General features: G+C 43.6%; 1 protein-coding gene and 1 long non-coding RNA gene across 4 annotated transcripts; one reads left to right on the top strand and one right to left on the bottom strand.

Annotated features, from left to right (window-relative positions):
• Positions 1 to 1,001: 1,001 nt before the first annotated feature.
• On the bottom strand, positions 1,002 to 17,189 carry WBP2NL (WBP2 N-terminal like). Of its 3 annotated transcripts, XM_054719585.1 has the most exons (8): positions 17,055 to 17,189; positions 14,766 to 14,874; positions 14,367 to 14,508; positions 14,068 to 14,160; positions 9,394 to 9,504; positions 7,107 to 7,561; positions 4,166 to 4,347; positions 1,002 to 1,232 (listed from the first exon to the last, which is right to left on the bottom strand). In XM_054719585.1, exons 1-6 carry the CDS (start codon positions 17,114 to 17,116, stop codon positions 7,173 to 7,175), a joined length of 906 nt encoding a protein of 301 aa, XP_054575560.1. In that variant the 5' UTR covers positions 17,117 to 17,189; the 3' UTR covers positions 1,002 to 1,232; positions 4,166 to 4,347; positions 7,107 to 7,172. The 3 variants fall into 3 exon arrangements, with proteins under 3 accessions (XP_054575560.1, XP_008143119.2, XP_028005704.2); XM_008144897.3 differs by lacking the exon at positions 4,166 to 4,347; XM_028149903.2 differs by lacking the exons at positions 4,166 to 4,347; positions 14,068 to 14,160.
• A 21-nt stretch (positions 17,190 to 17,210) lies between these two features.
• On the top strand, positions 17,211 to 18,034 carry LOC129149861 (uncharacterized). Its single transcript, XR_008556676.1, has 2 exons — positions 17,211 to 17,291; positions 17,562 to 18,034. It is a non-coding gene; the product is annotated as an uncharacterized LOC129149861 (long non-coding RNA).
• The last annotated feature ends 119 nt before the right edge of the window (positions 18,035 to 18,153 follow it).

Here is an 18,153-nt window from a genome sequence, read left to right as displayed (position 1 = left end):
TTCAGGACGTAGCAGGAAGGAGGCCTGTTTTCTAACGAGGACCCAGAAATCAGTCTCCATCCCCAAGCTGTTCTATGTGGACTGGCTCAGACCTCTCTCACTCTGGTTGGCCTACAATCTATTTTCAAGCTTTTCCTCCCGTGAGGAGTCTTCTCACACCCATTTGTTTTGCGGCACTGGATGTAAGGGAAGGCATCTTGGAATGAAGCTGCCTTCACACTAGTTGTTCCCTATGCCTAAAACACTCTTCCCCAGGTCTGCGTGGCTAGCTCCCTCCCCTCCTGTATCCTTCAAATCTTCACTCAACTATCACCTTCTCAACAAACCTCTATTGCAAACTGCTCCCTCTGCCAAGCCCACAGCACTCCTAATCTCTCTTTGTTCTTTTTTATAGCTTTTATCAACATCTCTGTCTTTGAATATGATATGCCTAATTATATCATATAACATAATATGCATTGACTGCATCTTAGTATTACTAGAATGTAAGCTCCATAAGAGCAGGATTTTTATCTATTTTGTTCACTGATCCCCCAAGCACACAGAAACAGCACATAAAAGGCACTCAAAAATGAGTGTGCGAATGAAAAGGGAAACCTGTGTTCAGATCCTGCCCTGTCACCTACTAGCCAGCTGTGTGCCTTAGGCAATTTGCTTCCCCGTCAGCCTCAGTGTCTTCATCTATGTGATTGGGATCCAAGCACTCTCCTTGCTAAATTTTATATGTAAAGTGTCTGGCTGGGTGCTTAGCACTAACATAGTTAATAAATGGCCAGCCAATTGACATAATTACTGTCCCTCTCAAAGTCTTTACCATTATAGTTATACGTAAGTACCCTTTACTTGGGCAAGTAATGTGGTGGAGCCTTCAGGTCTGGGGCTGTGATGAAGAGATGAGGCCATGAGGACGTGAAAAACTCAAGGATGTCAGGATTCTCTTTCCTGTGCCAGCTGAGCCGGCTCAAGAAAAAGCTAGTCTCAGGCTTCCAGCAATGCCCACACTTCATTTACATAGCAGCAGATCTGGAACCAATCTTCTGAACTCATGAGAAATCTGAGCCCTCCTTTAACCTACTATACCACCTTTGACACCATCGATTTTCAAGACCCTCTGACCACCAGGGATCAAGCCTGCAGCAGGAAAAGGGACTCAGAGCTCACCAGGACCTCTCAGATGTGTGGTGAGGATCAGGCCTCTACATGCACAGGAAACTCCTCCTACCGCTTGGCACCTGTGGGATAAAAAGAAAATGCTAGGGAGCAGGTTCCCCAATCAGAGGCTAGGGTCCCAGATTCTAGAGCCAGCCTGGGTTCAAGTTCTGCCTCCACTACTCAAAGTTGCAAATTCATTGGTTTCCTAAGGTCTGCAAGCTTCAGTATGCTTAGCTGTAAAATGAAGCTATTAACAGTGCCCACTTCATTGGATTAAGTGAGATATGCTTATGAAGTGCCTTAGCACACTGCCTGGCACCCACCTACAATACTGATCATTTGCTCACTCAAAGCCCTTTAAACCCCCAGGTGAATGCTCTGGGACCACCTTGCCAGAGGTGGCTTTGCCAATATGAACCATATAAACCAAGGCTGTGAGGTAGGAAGAGGTGAAATATAACCATGCCTTCAGGACAGTTCAACTCAACCAGCCAGAGAGGAGACAGCTTTCTCTAAATTTTGAAATTTTAATTTCTAATCCTAACAAAACTGATTCTGAAAACTATAATCTTCAGCTGGTTGCCAGAACTTACAGTGCTTATATGTGTTGTACATGTGTATAATAAATCAAGAATCGTAATTTGTTTGTCTTCACTCACTCAACAAATATTACCAAGCCACCATTGTGCCCCTTGCCTTCTACTAGGTCCCTGTAATGGGACACAGCCTCTGTTTTCAAGGAGCTCACAGGTTGTGGGGGAGATGAACATGCAAACAATCCCAATAGGATTGGCACAGTTGTTTTTTTAATCCTCACCCAAGGATATGTTTTTATTGATTTGAGAGAGATAGATGTGAGAGAGAAACATCCATCAGTGCCTCCCATATGCACCCCAACCGAGGATCAAACCTGCAACCCAGGTATGTGCCCTGACCTGGAATCGAATCCACAACCTTTTGGTGTATGGGTCGACGCTCCAACCAACTGAGCCACCTGGCCATGGCAGATTGGCACAGTATTTTGCCAGAAACATGCTGAGGGTACAATATAAGCTTGGCAGAAGGGCAAAGAAGGGTAGCTTAGAACAAGCTTCTTAGAACTTCTGGGCTGTTTTGAAAAATGAGTAGAATGCAGTAGGGAGGAAGGCAGAGGCAGAGGCCATGCACTTCTGCATTTAGTTCTGCTCAGCTGGATCTCTCAGCTGAAGAGGTCACTGAAGGGGCCAGTCTGTGCAGGGTCTTGAATACAAAGGAGCATATATGATCCACATATATGGGAAAACTAGGAGTTTGGACTTTATCCTGAAGGCTGTGAGGAGCCACTGCACAATTTATAAGCAAAGTAGAGCCTAGCATGCTATTAAGTTAGCTTTAAAATTACTCATTCCACCCTAGTCGGTTTGACTCAGTGGACAGAGCGTTGGCCTGCTGACTGAAGGGTCTCAGGTTTGATTCCAGTCAAGGGCACATGCCTGGGTTGTGGGCTCCATCCCCAGTAGGGGGTGTGCAGGAGGCAGCCAATCAATGATTCTCTCTCTCTCTCTCTCCCTCTCCCTTCCTCCCTGAAATCAATAAAAGTATATATAAAAATACTTAAAATAAAATAATTTCTCAATATAGAAACATATAGTACACATGCACTTAAAATAATTTATAGTGAAAAATCTAGGTCTCCCTCTCCTTCCTTTTCCCCAGCTATGCAGTTCCCCAGCCCAGAAGAACTTGATTACTTCGTTAGTCTTCTAGTATCATGGAATCTGAGAATTTATATATTAAAATACTTACAATTTTACTACAAACTATTTTTCTATTATTTCTTTTTTTTAAATTGATTTGAGAGAGAGAAGAAGGGAGATGGGGAGAGAAAAAAAAGTCAATGTGAGAGAGAAACATTAATCGATTGTCTCTCCTTTGTACCCAAGCAGGGATCGAACCCAAAACCTGGGCATGTGCCCTGACTGGAAATCTAACCAGCGACCTTTCTTTTTTTCTTCCTAATTTGTTTTTATTTATTTTATTTTTATTTTTTATTATTGTCTAAAGTTTTACATATGTCTTCTTTTTCCCTAATTGGCCCCCCCACAGCCATTCTCACCCCACTGCCCCAGTGCCTGTGTCCATTGGATATGCTAATATGCATGCATACAAGTCCTTTGGTTGCTCTCTAACCCCCCGTCCCCTACCATTTGTCTCTGACCAGCGACCTTTCTTGATGCATGGGACAGAGCTCAACCAACTGAGCCCCACTGGCCAGGGCCTATTATTCCTTCTTCTATCACATTTATAGTCTTACATTGATTTTGGCTGAAATGGTGTGGAATCACATGCAGTTGCTTGAAAATTTTATCCCAATGAAGTAAAGGAAACATTATAAAATATTAGTTCTGAAAGAGGGCATTCAGTCTGATGGGATTATATATTATCTGTATTTTTATATGGGATTATATATCTCTGTATTATATATACACTTCCTAAAACTTGTTTTTCTCATTTAACAATAAGACTTAAAAGATTTGCATATGTAGTATGGGTGTACCTTGGTTTATTTAAATGTTTACTATTAATAAACCTATAGGTTATTTCTAATTTTGTGTTGTTAGAAACAATGAACATAATGAAATCTCCCCACTTACATCTTTGTGTACATATGCAAGTACTTCTCAAGAATAGATATCCAGAAGCCAAGTCACTAAATCAAGAGTAGACTCATTTTAACTTTGAGTCTAGCAGGGGTGGGGGCATGCCTCAGTCAGTTGGAGCATCATCCCATACACCAAAAGGTTGTGGGCTCGATTTCTGGTCAAGGCACATAACTAGATTGCTTGTTCATTCCCCAGTTGGGTGCATATAGAAGGCAACTGATCAATGTTTCTCCCTCATATCGATGTTTTCATATCGATGTTTCTTTCTTTCTCTCTTTCTCCCTCTCTCTCAAACCAGTTAAAATATATCCTCAGGTGAGGATTAGAAAATAATAAAAGGCACTGCTGAATTTCATTCTAAAAAGACATACCGAGCTCAGCCGACGTGGCTCAATGGTTGAGTGTTGACTTATGAACCAGGAGGTCACGGTTTGATTCCCGGTCAGGGCACATGCTCAGTTTGTGGGCTCCATCCCTGGTGAGGGGCGTGCAGGAGGCAGCCTATCAATGATTCTTTCTCACCATTCATGTTTCTATCTCTCTCCCTTCCTCTCTGAAATCAATAAAAATATATTTAAAATGTAATATTTAAAAAAGGCCTACTGAAAAACTCCAACAATTTATAACAATAACCATTTCCCACATCTTTCCCAACACTTAAGTTTTTCAATCTTTTTAATATCTGTACATCTTTGGAAATAAAAAAGTGTTTCTCTTTTCAAGTTGCACTTCCCTAACACTAGTTGAGTGGAACAAACATCTTTTCAAATGTTTCTTAGCCAGCCACTCTATCGCCTCTGTTAATAGGGTATTTATATCTTTTGTCCATTTTTCTTTTGGGTTGATTTGTAGGAGTTCATATATTCTGAGTAAAAGTTATTTGTTTAATATATATGTTGGAAATTACTTTCTCCTAGTCTGTTGCCTATCTTTTAACTTTGGTCATACAGAATTTTAAAAAAAATCAAGATAGTCAAAATTATATTTACTTTAAAAATCAAGATAGTCAAAATTATATTTACTTGATTGCTTCATTGGTTTTGGTATTCTTAAAGAAGGCTTTTCTACCTCTAGACATCATTTTCAATGGCTTCATAATATTTCACTGTATGGATATACCATAATTTATGAAATTCTCTGTCACTATTGTAAATTTAGGTTGTCCCATCCTTTCATTAATATAAAGAATGCTGTGAAAAATAAGTGTTCAACTTGATATTTCTAACATATATCTTAGTGCCTAGAAAACTGAGAATAAATGCTTCTTGGATAGTGGAGAGGAAAAAGGCAGAAAGCTTTTTCCACAGTCACATTCAAGATATGTTAAAAAAAAAAGCAGTTCCGTGATTATCCTATTTAATAATAGACAAATATGCAAATTGACCATACCTCCGACACACCCACAAGCCATGCCCACCATCCAATCAGAGCAAGCATGCAAATTAACCCAAACCAAGATGGCTACAGCCACAGAGAGCAAGGTTTCCTAGGTAACAGAGGAAGCCAAGCTTTCCGCCTGCCCTTGCCAGCCAGGCCTAAGCCTCCACTCAAGCTACAAAGTTTCAATTATAGAAGGTAACAAATTCAAACAAATGGCGGCAGAATGGAGCTTGAGAGAGCAGGCTAGGGTTGCCGCCGGCAACAGGGGAAGCAAAGCTTTCTGCACACCCTGGCCGGGCCCACCCACTTAAGGCAACAAAGTTTCAATTATAACCCCAACACAAATGGCTACCGCCTCGGAGGGAGCCCCAGGCTTGGCTCCGCTCCAGGCTACAAAGTTTCAATTGTAGAAGGAAAATAAATTCCAGATACCAGGGCCTCCGCTTGCGTTGCCAGGGGGCGTGGCCCGCCTGCAAACCACCACAGGCCCCTCGCTCAGGCCGCCCCACATCCCAAGGGAACCCCCACCTGATCCGGGACGCCCTTCAGGGCAAACCAGCTGACCCCTGTACCAGGCCTCTATCCTATCTAATAAAAGAGTAATATGCAGATTGATCATCACTGCAACACACAATATAGCTGCCCCCATGTGGTCAAAGATCCTGCCCCCATGTGGACACAAGATGGCCAGCAGGAGAGGGCAGTTGGGAGGCACCCGGCCTGCAAGGGAGGGCAGTTGAGAAGGACCAGGCCTGCAAGGGAGGGAAGTTGGAGGTGATCAACCCTGCAGGAGAGGGCAGTTAGGGGTAACCAGGCCAGCACAGGAGGGAAGCTGGGGGTAAACAGGCTGGCAGCAGAGTGGTTAGGGGGTGATCAGGATGGCAGGCAGAAGTGGTTAGGGGCAATCAGGAAGGCAGGCAGGCAAGCAGTTGGGAGCCAGCAGTCCTGGATTGTGAGAGGGATGTCCGACTGCCCGTTTAGGCCCGATCCCACTGGGGTCGGGCCTAAACGGGCAGTCAGACATCCCTTGAGGGGTCCCAGATTGGAGAGGGTACAGGCTGGGCTGAGGGACAACCCCCCTCCGTGCACGAATTTCGTGCACCGGGCCTCTAGTTAATAATAATGGCTTCAAATAAATTATTAAGTGGTTGCATTGGAATGTACTTTCTAGCAGCTTAGGAGCTCTTTAGAAAAGAATCCTGATCCCACTGCAAAATGTCTAAGCGGTGTCCCTCTGACCTGCCTCCTTCATCAGTTTTATTGGCGACCAGCCAATTCAAGCAGAGTTGCTGAGGGTCAGCAAGGGAGAGATGGGACAAATGTGAAGGATTCATGGTTCAAGATTAGAGTGGCATGATTACCCGGTTTCACTCAGTGGATAGAGCATCCACCTGCTCATGGGTCCCAGGTTGGATTCTGGTCAAGGGCACATGCCCGGATTGTGGGCTCAATCCCCAGTAGGGGGTGTGCAGGAGGCAGCAGATCAATGATACTCTCTCATCATTGATGTTTCTATCTATCTCTCTCTCCCTCTCTCTTCTCTCTGAAATCAATAAAAAAATATATATTTTAAAAATACAGCTCAGCCCTGGCTAGTGTGACTCAGTTGGTTGAGCATTGTCCTGTGCACTGAAAGGTCACTGGTTCACTTCTTGGTCTGGGTGCATACTGGAGGCAATCGATGTTTCTCTCTCTCTCTCCCTCTCTCTTCCTCTCTAAAATCAACAAAAACGTATTTTTAAAAAATGCAGCCCAATGTCAACCAAATTATTAGGGAATTAGCCCTACCGGTCTACTTTTCCTTTAGCCCATCTAATCAAGAGTTGACTTTGCTTCTAAAATCTAGGCATGGAAGTAAAGCATCAGTTCCCCTCTAAGACTGCCCTTCCAGAGGGTGGGACTACTACTTGAGAAAGGCCTTTAAACACATACCTGAGTCCTCCTTCTTATCCTGACTTCAGTTTTAGGGTGCCACTTTGGTTGGTGAATCTTCAGGGTTTAGTTCTTAGAAGGTGGTGAATGGTGCTGAGGAGATGAGGTGGAAGGAAGAGAAGCGTCATATCCATCAGGCTGGGCTGCCACAGGATTGTGAGACCCAGTTCTATTTCCAGAAGGTGGAGCTTCATATCCCGGAGGTGGGGCTTCATATCTCGGAGGTGGAGCTCCATATCCCACAGGTGGGGCTTCAGATCCCTCTGGTGGGGGCGCATATCCTGCTGGTGGGGGCGCGTATCCTGCTGGTGGGGGTGCGTATCCTGCTGGTGGGGGTGCGTATCCCGCTGGTGGGGGTGCGTATCCCGCTGGTGGGGCTCCGTATCCTGCTGGTGGGACTCCATATCCTGCTGGTGGGGGTCCATATCTCACAGGTTGGGGCCCATGGACAACAACTGGGTAAATTGAGAAGAAAAGAAAAAAAATAGTTATTTATTTCTTAGAGTGGACAAGGAATAAATGAGAAGGAGGAAGAAGAAAAAAATTATGCTGAAGCAAACTAACACAGGAAGAGAATCAGGCAGAATAATGGTAAAGCCAGGTCCTTCAGCCACTACCAATTGAAAACTTTGTCATTTCCTGTTGTGGAGGGATTAAAATAAACATGAAAATAACCCTACAGTTAATCTCTGCATTAATTATAGCTGTATATAGAGAGATACATGTTTTACTTAATAAAGTTTGTTTTGATTATAAAAAAGTAATACATGCTTAATGAGGAATATGTATTTGGAAAATAGAAAAAAGATGAATTTTTAAAAGACATCTATAATGTAATCATAACATACAAAAACTTAGTATTTTAATGTACTTCTTTGTAGAATATCTATTAATATGTTTATGCAATCATGATTATAACTGTCCAAGTTTTTATTTATTTTAAATGTTTTTATTTATTTCAGAGAGAGGGAGAGAGAGGGAGAGAGAGATAGAAACATCAATGACGAGAATCATCTATCAGCTGCCTCCTACACCTCCCCACATTGGGAATCGAGCAGGCATGTGCCCTGACTAGAAATCGAACCAGCGACCTTTCAGTGCAAGAGATGACAAACAACTGAGCCACACTGGCCAGGGCTTAATCAGAGACTTACTTTAGATACAAAGACACAAATAAATTGAAAGTTAAAGAATGAGGAAAGACAATAGATTATGATACATATGTACAGTGAAATAGTATTCAGCTACAAAAAATAAAGTGCATTCTGTAACTGGGATTAACCTAGAAAACATTATGCTAGGTGAGATAAGCCAAACAAAAAGGTGATGTACTGTATGATTCCTTTTATGTGATATATTCAGAATAACCAAATCCAGAGACAAATAGCAGATTAGAGTATATTAAGAGATGTTGAGAGGAGACAATGGGGAATTATTATTTAGTGGGGAATTATGGAGTATTTTATGGAGTGATGAAAAATTTTGAAACTAGAGAGCTGATGGTTGCACCACATTGTGAATATACTAAATACCAATTGTACATTTAAAAATTGTTGTATGTTATGTTCTATGAATTTCAACTCAATAAAAAAACTTATAAAACCGTAGCAACATTTTAGATTTTGGGCACAGTATTACAGTTTGATAACCTTTTAAAACTAGGTAACTATTAGGGTTACAAATAAGTATCCTTCAGTTGTATACAAACCTAAATGCCAATTGACATACACGTCATGCTCCAAGAACCCAAGAAAGGGCCCACAATTTGGGGTCTGTTGGCAGCCCATTAGGAGACCCTTTGTGGTCTACCAGTAGGTGGTGGACATTTGAGAATCAATGATCACTTCCCAGTAACATGACAGCAGCTGTGGACAGGCACAACTGTTAAAGGGCACAGGGCATAAAGCCCAGGGCTGGGATCCTTAGTGAGGCTGAAGGGCATGGTGCAAGCTTGATGGCTATGCTTGTGTGAAATGCGAAGGGGGAGGTGAACAGGAGCATATGTTTTCTGCTCAGGCTGCAAACAGGAAGTGACTGTTTCCAATATTGAGAGTTGCCTAAGTATGTCCCGTATCTGTATATTATTAATTAAAAATAAGCCTGGAACTTACTGACTTGCCACTGGGTTTCAGTCTGGAAATGAAGTCACGTACTCAACCATTTTCCAACCTCCAAACCTCCGATGCTTCTCTTGCCAGCAGGGTTGGAGGCAAGCTAGCAGTGAACAGATCTCTGAACCCCTGCATACTTTTCCACCTCCCAGGAAGAACCTTACGCCACACCTTACCTGGAGAAGACCTGTGGTGGTTGCACGTCATGCTCCCCTGCCCACTAACGATAAACAGTCCTGGAGCACCAAACCAGTAAGTTATACTTTGAAGTGGAGCTCCTCGGGCAGCTGAAAAAAAAAAATTGGCAACATTCTTTTTTAAGTCAAATGTATAGCAACTATCAATCAGATAATTAACTAAATATTAACTATCACCTTACTTGAGTGTTCAACAATGTTTCCAGGATACAAGATAAAGAATATACATCGCCCTTGTCTTGAACTCTATGCTTCTTGAGGATAGAGGTTGTGACTTATTTGCCTGTGTTTATTTAGGGTTTAGCATAATGGCACCTACCATGATAGGTATTCAGAAAAAATTTCCAAGTGAGAAATTCTATCAAGTTGGTAAGATATATCCATTACAGACCAATTTAATGGCTGTGTGGTACAGGGGAAAGCACCTCTGTTTTTCTCCCTTTCTTTTGAGGGCACTTGTGATGGCATCTGAGGCCCACCAGATCAAGCATGTCAAACTGAAAGGCTAACATGGGCCAAATAAATGACGCATGTGGCCCACGGGCCACGAGTTTGACATGCTTGCACTAGATAATCGAGGGTAATCTCCTCATCTCAAGATCCAAGATCCTTAAATTAATAACATCCAAAAAGACTGCTTTTTACAAATAAGGTGACATTCACAGGTTCTGAGGATTAGGATAAGGATATATCTTTGGGAGTCATTATCAGCCTGCCACACTGATTTCTGGTCATATGACATATGACCAGAAGTAATGTACACCAGTTCCAGGCCTGGCCCCTGAAAACTTCCCAGGTAAGATTTCCTCTCTGCCAGCTATCCAACAGGCCATGTGTTATGTGTTAAAGATGGCAGATACTCTATTACCCTGGGTCTGTGAAGGGCTATGTGAAACAGATTCCCCTTTTAGCCCTGCTGATTGGCCTTTATATAAGCATTAATATCTACTATTGTCTTAAACTATTACCTGATTAAATAGCTGGCATTAAGTAATTCACTATAAATATAAAGTTGTCTTCCTTACCCCTGATCTTCTCCTTTTCAATATCCTATTAGTAGCCCTTTCTGGAAGAAGTAATTATTTTATTCACTTATATATTTGCTTATTTTTTATATGATTCTCACTAGACTAAGTTTAACAAAGGCAGGGACCATGTATGTCTTATTCACTGTTGTGTTCCCAATCGTCTCACCTAGTGTTTGACACACAGTAAGTATTCAAATGACAAATCCACTCTGCAGAGGGGAAGGGAATCTTTCCTGGTCAATAAATCAGATCATGAAGCACAATGGATAGTTACTTCCAAAGGCCTCAAGGAAGCCCATCTCACAAGCCCTGACTCTTGCCAGGGGAGCAGAGGTAGGTTCCCAAGCCTAAGCCATGATACCATGAGACCCAGAGCAGTTCAGACACTGGACCAAGTTCATGTAAGTTGACTAAATCCTTCCAAGTGACTGTGCAATTGCCTACCTTTGCAGGCCAAGGAGCAGATCTCTTTAAAATAAAATGTTTTGACTGATTTCAGAGACAGGAAAGGAGAAGGGGGAGGGAGACAGAAACATCAATGATGAGAATCATTGATCGGCTGCCTCCTGCTCGCCCCTTACTGGGGATCAAGCCCAAAACCAAGGCATGTGTCCTGACCGGGAACAAACTGTAATCTTCTGGTTCATGCATGGGTCGATGATCAAACACTGAGCCATACCAGCTGGGCAAGGAGATCTTAATGTGAGCACAAAGAAGATTCCCAAAAGTTGCCTCACCCTTAGCCCATAATCCTAAAAATAACTCACCCTCAGTACTATGAGGCCAAAACTAAGGAGGAATTCAAGACCCAGTATGCAATTGCCCTGAGTTCCCCAGACATCTATAGCAAAGATAAATTGGACTTCCAAGGGTCCCCTGACCCTAGGTTCCCCATAGTTGTACTCCCTTTATCTGCCAGGACACCCTGTTATCCATTGTCAGGCTTCCAGATCTCTCTCTTCACTAAAATCTCCCTTGCTAAGACCAGCAAACTCAAATTTCCACACGCTATGCACATTTTTCAGTCTTCATTTTACCAAGCAATTCTATAATAGCTGCCACAGATGATCACTCTATTGCTTGAGACTTCCTCCTCTCTTGACTTCCGGGATAATAAACTCACTTGATTCTCCTCCTACCTCCCAGTCAGCCCCTTCTCAATCTTCATTACAGGTCACTCACTCCTCCTTGCCCATTCCTTAAATGTTGAGGACCCTTGGAATACCATCCTTAATCATTGAATGAGCCCACCAATCAGATGGCTCCCAAGATGACCAGTGTGCTAAAGATTTCCAAATCAGTCTCTAGATACAGTTCATCTCTGGAGCTCTGAGCTACATACCCACTGGCCTCTAGCACTCCCATGTACCTCATACCTGTATTAAGGGATTAAGAGTTTAGGCTCAAAAGGACACAAAGCCACTTATATAGTATTCTTACCAAAACATAATCTGAATTTAATCATAATGAACAGACAAACCCAAATTAAGAGACATTCTACAAAACAATAAGCCTGTATTTGTTTTATAATTTCAATGTCATGAAAGACAAAAAAAGGCTGAGTCCAGATTAAATGAGAACAAAGAAATAAGACAACTAAATTCAATGTGTGATTCAGGATTAGATCCTCCATTGCAGAAAAAAAGAGCTATTAGAATTAGGAACAGTAATGGAACAATCATTTGGATTTGAATATAAACTATATTAATAATACTGCTTCAATGTTAAATTTTCTGAATTTAATAAGTACAATGACTAGATAAGAGAATGGCCTTGTTCTTAAGAGATACACATTAGAATATTTAGGCATGAAGGAAATGATCTTTGTGATTTCCAAACATTTCAATAAAAACAAGAAGGGAAAAAAAAACAAGAGGAAAAAAAAGATAAAGCAAATGTGGGAAAATGTTAATAATGGGTAAATCTAGATGAAGGGTCCATAGGAGTTCATTGTAATATTTGTATAACTTTTCAATTTAATTTTCCCCCCCAAAATAAAATGTTTAATAAGAGAGAAAGAGTAGGTTTAGGCTTTAAAGTCCAGCTCCATCACTTACTAATTGTATGGTCTTGGGAAATTATGTAACCATCACTGACTCAGTTTCCCCAGCTAGGGATACTTATTAGTGCCTACATCTTAAGGTTTTTGTGAGGATTAAACAAACTGACACATGTAAAGGGCTTGGAACACTCCAGTAAATGGTAAGCATTGAATAAATGCTAGCTAGTACTACTAGGTCTAAAATTAAACTCATTTCCTCTCACCCTGGCCAGTGTGGCTCAGTTGATTGGGCATCATCCCCTGCACAAGAAGGTTGCTGGTTCAATTCCCAGTCAGGGCACATGCCCAGGTTGTGGGCTGGATCCCCAGGGTGAGTCATGCAGGGGGCAGCCAAACGATGTTCCCCTCTCGATGTTTCACTCTCTCTCTCCCCCTCTCTCTAAAAATCAGTAAAAATAATTTTTTAAAAACCTCATTTCCTCTCCAACTTAGACTGTCTCTTATATCCTTTTTGTTTTGTTTTGTTAATCCTCACCAAAGGTTATTTTTTCCTTTGCTTTTCGGAGAGGGGAGAGGGGAGAGGGGAGAAATATCGATATGAGAGACACACCAACCATTTGCCTGCTGCACGCGCCCTGGTCGGGGCGGAGAGTGAACCTGCAACCCAAGTATGTGCCCTTGAATCGACCCCACGACCCTTTGGTGCACGAGCTGATGCTCTAACCACTGAGAAACACCAGCCAGAGTTCTTATATTCTTGACCATGGTTTATAGAATCATGATCCAGTCAGTCTTCTAAGCTAGAAACTTCACTCCATCCTTCTGTGTGTCCTAGCACTTTGTCCAAGTCTCTATTACAGCACATGCTATGAGATAACATACTTGCATGTCTGTCTCTACTAGTTTACGTTAGTCTCAACTAGATTGAAGTTGGGGATGGAAGGCAAGGGAGAAAGGGAAAGAGCACTCCAGAGAGAGGAAGTATCATGAAGGCTCAGAGATGAGAGAACAAGGCACAAAGAAGTCCAGCTGGATTGGAGTACAAAAGGTGAGAGAGTGAAGAGCATGGAGTGAGGTTAGACTGAATAAAAATATATCATACAAATTATTTGTATTCAAAATTGGAAAGAGTTCTCTGATACCATCCATTAGAGCAGTGCTACCTCTTCCCTCCTCTCATCAAAGATGGGGACTGAGCCCAAGAGAAACAAAGGCAAAGCCAGAGAAGAGATGACAAAAAGGCATGTCAGGGGAAGAAGAGCTAAGGCAACCGGGCTCCCTGATGTGAAAAGAGACTAGCCAGTGATATATGAGACCCGCAGTTAGATGGATAAAAGATTATGAGGTACAGTTAGTCACTCAGGTGTCTGACTGGTAAGCTCCCACTAGATTTCAAACTCCTTCCGAACAGGGAGGGACTGAATCATCTGTTTTCCCAGCAGGTAGTATTGTACTCAGCACATAGTATGTAGGCTCAGGAAATGCTTGCTGTATACACGTATGTGCAATTACCAAGTGCCTACTCACAGAGACCAGAAAAATCCTAACTGGGTAACAGTCCTGCTTTAATTCCACAAGCCTCAAAAACCCAAAGTGCTTAATAGTTTTATCATTATCGCTCACCAGCAGAGGCAGCTTTCATCATCAACTGGAAAAATTTGATGGCACCTCCTTTTCTGAAGGATAATTTAAAAGTAGCCTGTCCTTCCCAGCCACCTGGGGGAAGAAACGGCACACACTCACTAAGAGGCAGGCTGGCACGGCTGATAACTGGACTAACGCAAACACTGACAGAAGCATTACCCAAAGAAGCAAGGCGGCTTTCTTTTGTTTGAATTCCAACATGAGCCAAGTCTGAATCTTAAACCTTCTGGAAGCTTTTAAGAAAAAAAAAAAATACACTCCTGACTGTAAACACGTACCATCTGGAGCTGCCTGAACGGTTCCTTGAATGTAGATGGGGGCAAAGACTGGCTGTTCGAGGGAACAGTTACTCATCAGATCAAATGGCATCATAAAAGAAAGCATGGGATCACTGACTGAGTGTGACGTCACGAAGATCACCTAAGAAAGGAAAGTAATTTTGAAAAAGGAATGCAATTTGTCCATAGTTTGAGTCATAAAAATGTCTAAGGTTAAGGTTGCTTTGGCATCCTGGCCTAATTGAAAAGCATCATCCATTTTCTTCTATCATTCTTCAACATGGAAAATCTCAAAAGTGTAAATGTTTTAAAACACTTTGAAACTCAATGGTTACCCTCTCTCCATTTTAAGGAAAACAAATGTAGTTAATAAAAAATTGAAGTAGAAAGAGAAATTACCCGGTATGAAGTGAGAAGCAATGTTCCCCTCTTTGTACCATGAAAGAGACTGGATCCTGGTGGTTGCTCTGGGAAGGAGAGGTCCACATCATAACACTGATTCAAGACACTGCAGAAAAGAAAGGGCAGACAGCACACAATTTAGACGTTACATAAAGTGACAAACATAAAACTCCTGGCACAGTTCCTAGCCTGGACAAACACTCAATAAATGTTAGCTGCTGCTACTACTACTATCTTTACTGACATAAAAAGAATTTAAATTATTTTATCCCCTAACAATTCACACTTATTCTTCTCCGTCTTTATCTCTGGATTACATTCTTTAAATTTTTCTATTGTATTTATTGAAAATCAGTCAGGAATCTTGTATCTTTTTTTAAAGATTTTTTTTAAAAAATTGATTTTGAGAGAGAGAGAAACATTAATGTAAGAGCGAAACCTCCATGGGCTGCCTCCTGCACGCCCCCTACCGAGGATCGAACATGCAACCTAGTTACATGCCCTGACCAGGACTCAAACCAGCAACTTTCAGGATGATGCACAACCAACTGAGCCACACCAGCCAGGGCTGGATTATTTTTCTTGTAAAAATACTTGTATTCTTTGTTTATTCATGAATTCTTTACTTCTTGTGCAGTAACTATCAAACAGTGTGCTAAAGGAAATGTTCAAGAAGGTGAGGCATGCAGAATGCTTCAGAATCCTCTCACATGTTGCTCCCTCTGCCTTTCATGTTCTCCCCTCACTCTTAACCTGAAAAACTTGGGTTCATCCATAGAATCCTATTGGTTTTTTCCTGAGTAATTATCATATGTGTTGATTAGTTCAATGTCTTTCCTAAGGATCACTAAGGACCATGTCTGCCTTCTTTGCCACTGCAGTCTTAGCAAGTGGTGAGTGCTACTAAATATTTACTGAAAGAATGAACAACTGAATACATGAATCCAGGTAATAACACAAGCAACATATGACACACATCACATAAATGGCACAAAAATGGCACGGCAACTAAGTGAAAGGAGAGGTTAGTTTTGGTTGAAGTAATTAGGAATGACTATAGAAAGATTGAAATATGAGCTGATTCTTAAGAGGTGAATAGTGTTTCAAGATCTTTTTTTGGTTAATTCTCACCCGAGGGTATTTTTCCATTCATTTTTAGAGAGAGTGGAAGCGAGGGGGAGAGACAGAAACATTGCTGTGAGAAACATGGATTGGTTGCTTCCCGCACGTGCGAAAGGAAAGAAACAAACATCGATTTATTGTTCCACTTACTTATGTGTGCACTGGTTGGTTCTTGTATGTGCCCTGACCAGGGATCGCACCCACAACCTTAGCGTGTGGGGACAATGCTCTAACCCGCTGAGCTACCTGGCATCCCCAGGGGCTCGGTCGCACCTGAGCACAGCTCTTGGTTTCAGGGCCGCACTGCCAGGCGACCGCAAAGGAAAAACGAGGGCCATCCCAGCTGAGAGGGGTTTGGGGATTAGGCGGGCAGACAAGCAGGACTCTGAGAAACTGGGGGCGGGGAATTAAGGGAGGGGAGTTGCGCATGAGGTGGAGGCGATAAACCCACTCCCTCCAGACAGCCTGAGAGCGGCCAAAGGAGGGGAGCAGCCACACTGCAGGCACCGAGCAAAGCAACCCGTGCAAGCTGCAAGCGGCCGGCCGGCCGAGGGAGCGCCCTCCTTCCCAGGCGTCTCTTCTTTTGGTCCCAGCCTTTTCCATCCAGTTCTCCCTGGCTGGGGCCAGAAAGTAAGGGGGCTTTGGGGAGTTCTGAAGGAGAGCCCCCCACCCCCCAAGAGTTTGGAGTCTTTCTAGAATTTTCCACACAATGCCTCTTCCGCCTCCCGAAGTCCAGGGCCTAGCTCCCCACAGTGGGGGGAGGGAGCGCGGCCGTGGCCGGCACCCTACAAAGGTCGCTACCTCGCGCCCAACAGCAGCTGCACGACACCCGCAGGGGCGGTGCGACTCCCCGCCACCCCAGGGCGCTCTCACCTTTCTCCTGAGGTGACGCGCCCCTCTCCAGGAGATCCCGCCCCGCCCTCAGTCACCGAGAGGCAAGCTCCCGCCCTTCACACGTGCGAGGCCACACGCTTCCGCTTGCGCCACCTCCAAGTCCCGGAACAGGCGTGAGGACGCGCACGCGCACGAACGTCGGAGGCGGAGCTAAGCGTGAAGCGTCGGAAAAGGCGCGAAAGTCCCTGATTGGCTGAGAGCTCGCAAGCCGCCAGCTCTGCCCGGTCTGTCCCCTCCCTCCTCCGACAGCGCCCGCTTCCCCTTAGGCACCTTTCGCCGTAAGGGACGTAGGCCTTGCGGCGGTTTTCCGTGTGGCTCTGGTTCACCGCCATCTTGCTGGGGGGGGCCCCCCTCCGGCTGCCCCGCAGATGGGAAGGGGCGGGGCCTGCACCAAGCCACGGGGCCGGGCTGTAAAGCGGAGGGTGGCGATTATGGCGCAAAGACAAGGAGTGAGCGGGGCGGCTGGCCTAGTGAGCCGCAGTGGTGGAGGCCCAGGTGGAATCAGAGGTGAGACACCCCGCCCAACAGGGAAGGAGGCGGGTCCAGGGAGTTGACTCTGCCCCCAGGGCATGGAGGGGTGAGTGGCCTTCGTGACCTTCACCTGCCTGCTCCGCCACTGCATCATCAGCACGAACTTGAACCGATCCTGACAGGAAATCAAAGTTAAAAGCAGGCGTTTCCTCAGTCCTCCCTGGTCCGGGTCAGGAAGCTTCTGCCCTTTGGAGAAAGGATCCAGAATGGTATCTCGCTTCTAAGGTGGAAACTTTTTCCCACCAGAGAAAGCCTGGAATCAGAGCCGGTTTCTTAGGACGTGGCCTACAGAACAGGATGCGTGAGCTGGTCAGGAAGTCAAAGGGGTGTCCGCGCCTGCTCCAAGGTGGAGAGAGCCTGCGTCGTCCATCGTACCTGCCCTGCCACCTCCAGAGGGCGGTTGTGGAGACCCGGCGAGATACATCACACAGAATTGCTTTGAAGACTAAAACGCTGTACATATTCTTATTTCCTTTAAACATCACAAATAGCACCAGAGGGCTTCAAAGAGAAAGGACGTTAACCTCTGGATTACTGTATTTCATCAAATTTAATATTCTGTCAGTTATAAGATGCACCATATTTAAACGTACCACTAAGGAAAAAAGTTGCCAAGTAAACTGACATGTCATCGGTTGTAAGTTGTATTCTGATTTCAGAAATATATATATATATATTTTAAGTACAAGACCATGAGAATAAATGAAGTACAATAGGAATGGTGTGAAGCAGTGGAACAATAATTGAGATCTAGTCTCCTTCTTGCATTGGTACTTAAGTGTGCAACTTCAGACAAGATAATTACGCTCTCTGGACTTACGTTTCCATATGCGAATGA

This window comes from Eptesicus fuscus, chromosome 7 (assembly GCF_027574615.1).
Source record: "Eptesicus fuscus isolate TK198812 chromosome 7, DD_ASM_mEF_20220401, whole genome shotgun sequence".
Lineage (NCBI taxonomy): Eukaryota > Metazoa > Chordata > Mammalia > Chiroptera > Vespertilionidae > Eptesicus > Eptesicus fuscus.
Note: the sequence above shows the minus strand (reverse complement) of the source record. Positions and strands in the feature narration are given on the sequence as shown.